The following is a 6,323-nucleotide window of genomic DNA, read 5'->3' on the forward strand; positions in this document are numbered from 1 at the left end:
CACCTCCTTTATGAGAAGTTTTGACGTCGGCTCTCAGTCTCGTGATGAAAATCATTTTGTTCTCGTAGCTCCGTCCGCCGCCTCTCGACACAAGGCCCGGTCCGAACGGTTTCTCACAGGGGTTTGGGCCAAGTGTCGTGTGATTGGTCAGAAGGTGTAGTGGGCGTGGTTAAGCTTTAATGAAACAGCTGGAGGCTGTTAGAGAATCCAGCCATCTTTACAGCTGTTCCAGCAAAACTTAAAAACCACCACAGAGACTCAGCAGGCTCTTCTGACTAATATGTCTGAGTTTTTCTGTGCCTGGATTGTTCAAAAATGTTCCTACTTTTATAAAACAGCCTCATTCTTAACCGATTTTCTGTTTTTGTTTTTCTGAACTTGGGACAGTTTATTGTGAATGTCCCACAGTGTGGACAAAGTAAATGTCCTCTCAGAACAGAGACATTGTTGAAAGGCTGAAGGCAGACATGTGTCCTCACATGCAGGTAGACGTCCACATTCTTCTTCTCTGGCGTCCAGCAGGAGAATGAAGACGTTCTGTCCGTCTCCTGGGATCGCTCAGCTTCACTCATGACTTTATTCACACTGTAAGCAAACAGGCTCCTGATTGGTTGAATCCGTCTTTTTGTGTCTCAGGGTGGAGTCAGGAATTGTTGCTGACATCGAGGTCGACAGTTTGATTCCTACGGACAGCGACACCTTCTACAAGATCAAGAGTCAGCCAATCAGCATCAGGTAAGCCAGCTGTGACCTGCAGCTGACAGGTGGAACTGCTTTGGGTGCAGACTAATTGCTGGTAACCACTCCATTCATTCAGTTATTCCTGGCTCAAGTGAGTTTAGAGTTTATGTTCAGATGATGCCAAATAATAATCTCATTGTGTTTCTGTCTTCAGCTCAGCAGCAGCAGCTTCCTCCTCATCTTCATCCACGTCTTCACTTCCGTCAGTCATGCCATCCAGGTAAACAACCCTAACTCTTCTTCTGTCCTGTAGAGGGGGCTGTGGACGCTCTGAGTTTAACCTTCTCTGTCCTCCTGCAGGGTTTTGATGCGTCAGGATCTGATGCGTCAGCAGGCTCTGGAGGAGGAGCAGAAGGAGGCGCAGCAGCAGCAGCATCACTCCTCTTTGGACTCCTCTTCACCCATCTGTGTGTCGGTGTCCTCCTCCTCCTCCTGCAGACCTGCTCAGGTTCCTGTGGAGGTTCTGAAGGTACGAGCAACAACCGTAGCTCACTCAAAAACAAAATCACTTACACTGGTTGCTGCTAAGGTCATTTCCTACATTTCCCATAATGCACCTGCACTCCTTCCCTGTGTGGCCAACAGGTACAGACTCACCTGGAGAACCCCACCAGGTACCACATCCAGCAGGCTCAGAGGCAGCAGGTTCGTCAGTACCTGTCCAACACCAAGACAGCCAATCAGCAGCCAGCTGTGCAGCCATGCCACGCCCCTAAGCTGGGCTCCACCCCTGGACAGCCAATGGACAGCAACCCAAAGCAAGAAGTAATAAACATAAACATGTAAACATTTCTTTCGAGGTTTGTTTCCTGACGGTTCTGGTTCTGTATCAGACTTACATGCAGGGACAGGTGAAGGTCACAAACTAAACGGACCGTGTTGCTGTTTCTTTAAACAACGGATCAGCAGAGAACTTCCTGTCTGGCTCAGTCTGCTGATTCAGTTCCTCGAGAGGATCTGAGTCAGTTTCCAGTTGAGGTGGTCCAACAGTTTCCTGTCAGGGTCTGAGAGACATGGCTAACGCGGCTGTCTTAGTGTCGTCCACAGATCTAATAATATCAGTTCACTGTAAGCCCCGCCCACTCCCCAACACAATTATATATTCATTATGTGAGCAGCAACATAAGAACTACATGAGTCAACAAAGGTTTATTTTTAACTTTTAGTTTCATTCATTTATATGAACTAAAGGTTTTACTGCAGCTGGCCTGCAGGGGGCGCAGGTTCTGGTTCTTGTTTGTTAGGTTCTTGTGCCAAACCAAGTGTTGACTAGCTGGTCTGTGGTTCTGATCCCAGATGGAAGAAACCATCATTGATGACATCATCGGCCTGGAGTCCAGTTTGAACGACGAGTTTCTGACTCTGATCGACTCTGGACTGCAACTCCCCAACACGGTAACACACACGTCATTTTAAACAAAAAATAAAACAGCATTTTATTAGAAATGTTCAAAAAATGTTTTCAGTTCTCTAACCTCAGGTATAGGTAATAAAAACTTGACAGATCTTGTTTGCCATTTTCTTCCCTTTAATGAACGAGTTTGGTTTATTTTTGTCAGTAAAATAGAGTTTGTGTTTATTTATCAAGATTTTAATGTTTGTACCATGTGACTAAAACTGTCAATCAGCCTCGCTTTAACATCTATAAACCAGCTAATAGATCCATGGTGTTCAATCCTGGTGTTCGAGGCCAATGTCCTGCATATTGTTTCCATGGTTGATGGTTGATGAAGTAATTTGCTGGGTCTCAACTTTGGTTAGAAACAGTCTTCTGTAGTAGTTGTGTTAGCTGTGATGTCTGTTAGCTTTGTTAGTGTGTCATTATTGTTCTATCAAAAGAACAAGTTCAAAACATCACGGATGCATCCTCGCTCAAGAATCTGTCACCTCATAAATTACGTCATTGTCCGCATCAAAGATCTCCACGAAGTCCTGAACACCAGAACAATGACCAGTGCAGACAATTGCTGAAAAGACCATAGCCTTATTCGCTCCATCTTGTCTGTCTGTCTCATATGGAAGAGAAGGGTGCAGAAAGCTCAGAGCCAGCCAGTGTTTAACATCGAGTGGTTAGATGACAACAACACCAGACTGCGCTTTGCCCAAACTGATGTTGAACATCACTGGGACATGCTTAAGTCCACCATCATGAATTCCTGCACCAACATCAAGACCCACAAGACCACAAGACCCATAAACATCAAGACTGGTTTGATGAGAATGACCTAGAAATCCAATAGCTCATTGACACCAAGCGGCAAGCAGAATGACATCAACTGCAAAGCTAAGAGAACAGCCCATGCTAAAGCAAAGACATCTGTCTAATCCCGAATTACGACTTTGGAAAACAAGCGGTGGACAAAGAAGGCTCTGGAGATCCAACAGCATGTAGTCTGGAGACATTGGAGGTATTTTTGATGCCACAAAAGCGATATTGGGCGATATTGGGCCACAGCTACTGCTGTCTAACCCCTCTTTGTCTGCCGAAAGACAGACAATGAGTCAATGGCTGAGAGATGGAAGGAGCATTATGAAGAAACACGGAATAGAAACACCACCGCCGAATTGGAGGCCTGTGACCAACTGCTTCAACACCCCATAACTGAGAGTGTAGAAGGGCCTCCCAGCCTGGAAGAGGTGCAGGATGCCTTCAAAAAGTTGCAGAATAATAAGGCTGCTGGAACTGATGGCATCCCAGCAGAAGTCCTGAAAGAAGGTGGGCCAGATCTCTTTAACCACATCCATTTTCAAGAAGGGAGACGAGGCTGATTGCAAGAACTGCCATGGTGTCTCCAGGCTTGTTCCCCTGTCAGAAAACATTCTACCTGAATCTCAAAATGGATTCCACCCAAACAGAGGTACCACTGATATTATCATCAGTTGAGTGCGGCAGTGGCTCAGGAGGTAGGGGACTGATGGACAGCTGCTGAACACCACCGTATCCGTTATAGAGCTGCAGTATGCTGATGACAACGCCCTGGTAGCCCTCTCTGAAGAGGATGTACAGTGTTCCTTGGATACCTTTATCAAAGCATATTTGCAGTGTGGCTAACTGTTAACATTAAAAAGACCCACCACTCAATAGCAGCAGTACCCCTGTCCCACCCCCAACTATATACTTTGATAATGCAAGACTGGAAAATGTGGACCACTTCAGTTACGTAGGCAGCTTTCTATCATCCAAAGTTGTTATCAGTGAGGAGATGCAGCACCACCTCAGCTGTGCCAGACTCAGAATAAGGTCTTTGAAAACCAAGATCTTCAGACCAGGACAAAAATCCTGGTTTACAAAGTGGTTGTTACATATCCCAACATCAGGGTCCTGAAAGAAGCTGACATCTCCCCCGTCACTCCCATCATAGCCTGACACTAGCTCCGATGGACAGGACACATTTGTATTCTAAAGTAAGTGCTCCATTCCCAGCTTGTCATTGGTAAACATGCTCCGGGAGGTCATAAGAGAAGGAATAAGGACAACATCAAGACATACATCAAAAAGTGTCATATTGACCTTTAGAACTGGGAAGAAAAAGCAGCTAACAGGAAGACGTGGAGAAGACTGGTCCATGAACGATGCACTGTGTAATGGCGCCCTCCGCCGTGCCGCAGCAGACAAGCGCAGACACAAGAAGAGAGCCACCACCAAAAAGACCCAACCTCAACCCACCCATGTCCACACTGCACAAAAATATGCCTTTATACCCACCTGAAGGACCAAGACAAAGAACAGTCATACTTGACTCAGAGTGATGATGATGGTGTTAGCTTTGTTAGCGGTCTTAGCTGTGCAGTAAGCAGCTTAAAGTTAATTCAAGTCTTTAGTCTGTCATCAAATGTTTTACCATCGGTAATATTAGGATTATTTTTGCTGTGTTTCACTAAGAACCGGCTTTAAAAAAAGTTCTTTCCTTTTGTGGCTCCCCCAAAATGGGCGGGGCTTATGATGAATACTGCAACAGCCAGCAGGGGAGCAGTCCAGATGTTTTTGGCTTCATTTTATGGCCTCCATCTTTGGTTTTTGCATGTTGCTGTGTCTGCAGCTGCTGACGTGACTGAGCATCATGCTGACACAGTATCACTTCAGTTTTCTACATTTCCTCCTTTCTATAGGCGGAGCGTTAGGATGTGTGTGTGTGTGTGTGTGTGTGTGTGCTGGAGAGATAATAAAGCTCTGGGAGTGTTTCTGTTTTGTCTTAAAGAGACGTTTCCCCATTTTTCAACAGTCCTGTGAGCAGAAAGAGGAAGAGAGGCAGCTCGGAGTGTGTGTTCATGTGCGTGTGTGAAATCAGAGAAAATGAGGATTTTGGTGATTCTGCCGGATCATGAGAAGAGGATTAAATCGGAGGTAAAACATGCCGTTAGTTTTGTGTTCAGACCTGCAGCTGCTGACGGAGGAAGCTTTCTGTTCCACTGCCGTTCAGTCAAAGCAGAAACAAGCTCCTGTTTACTCATTATTGGGCTAACATCAACTTTAAGGAGTTTTACAGTGCAGCTGCTTTTTTCTTCTGAAAGAGGAAACGATGCATTGGTTACAAGAACTTCAGTTCTACTGTATCTGTAATTTTTTATCAGAAAAGCTCAGTTTTATTTGTTTATCACCTCAGATCTTTACATTCAGTCACTGAGCAACTTTAACCCAAACTGAGGAACAACATGAAGCTCCAAGTTCTCTCCGAACAGAACCAGAGTGTTGAAGGTAGAACGTCCTTCTCTGAAAGACTTTAGTTCCTTGAATCACTGTTGTGGAACCACAGAGGAGAACAGTCTGGACTCAGACTACTGAACCAGACCAGATTCCTGAGAGGAACTCAGGGGTCCAGAAGGATCATCACCCTGTTGGAGCTGAACTATCTGCTGCAGACATGAAGAACCTGGATCTGGATCAGCACAGCAGACCAGACACATGAACTAAATGACTGAATCAAGATACCAAGCCATAAATGCTGAGTCACCGTTATTCATATTTACCTGTTGTGGTTTTCAACATTTTCAGTTCACTACTCCTTCCTCAAAACAAGCAGAAAGCCCAAAAATCTGTAGATCAGGAACAGTGACCTCTGACCTTTGAGATGAAAGTCACAGTGTCCCCGCAGACATCAGTGGTACCAGCTCAGACAGACTTCACAGCAGGTTGACTGATTGCTTCTGTCCATAAAAGGACTTCCTGTCACATGGGACATTTTTAAATTCAATTCAGTTTATTTACAGGTGCTGGTCATAAAATTAGAATATCATGAAAAAGTAGATTGATTTCAGTAATTCCATTTAAAAAGTGAAACTTGTATATTATATTTATACATTACATACAAACTCATATATTTCAAATGTTTATTTCGTTTAATTTTGATGATTACAAATGACAACAAATGAAAATCTCAAATTCATCATATCAGAAAATTAGAATATTACTGAAGACCAATAAAAACAAGGGATTTATAGAAATGTTGGCCAACTGAAAAGTATGAACATGAAAAGTATGAGCATGTACAGCACTCAGTATTTAGTTGGGCCTCCTTTGGCCTGTATTACTGCAGCAATGCGGCGTGGCATGGAGTCGATCAGTCTGTGGCACTGCTCAGGTG

General features: G+C 44.5%; 1 protein-coding gene across 2 annotated transcripts in view; it reads left to right on the top strand.

Annotated features, from left to right (window-relative positions):
• Positions 1-636: 636 nt before the first annotated feature.
• Positions 637-6,323, top strand: part of LOC108228826 (transcription factor E3) — a gene marked incomplete at its 5' end in the record, with an annotated part of 11,076 nt that continues 5,389 nt past the window's right edge. For both annotated transcript variants that reach the window (XM_025003335.2, XM_017404447.3), the window contains 5 exon segments: positions 637-735; positions 896-961; positions 1,042-1,210; positions 1,327-1,506; positions 2,038-2,136. In XM_025003335.2, the coding sequence (XP_024859103.1) occupies positions 637-735; positions 896-961; positions 1,042-1,210; positions 1,327-1,506; positions 2,038-2,136 (613 nt within the window).

This window comes from Kryptolebias marmoratus, unplaced genomic scaffold (assembly GCF_001649575.2).
Source record: "Kryptolebias marmoratus isolate JLee-2015 unplaced genomic scaffold, ASM164957v2 Scaffold125, whole genome shotgun sequence".
NCBI classification, from domain to species: domain Eukaryota; kingdom Metazoa; phylum Chordata; class Actinopteri; order Cyprinodontiformes; family Rivulidae; genus Kryptolebias; species Kryptolebias marmoratus.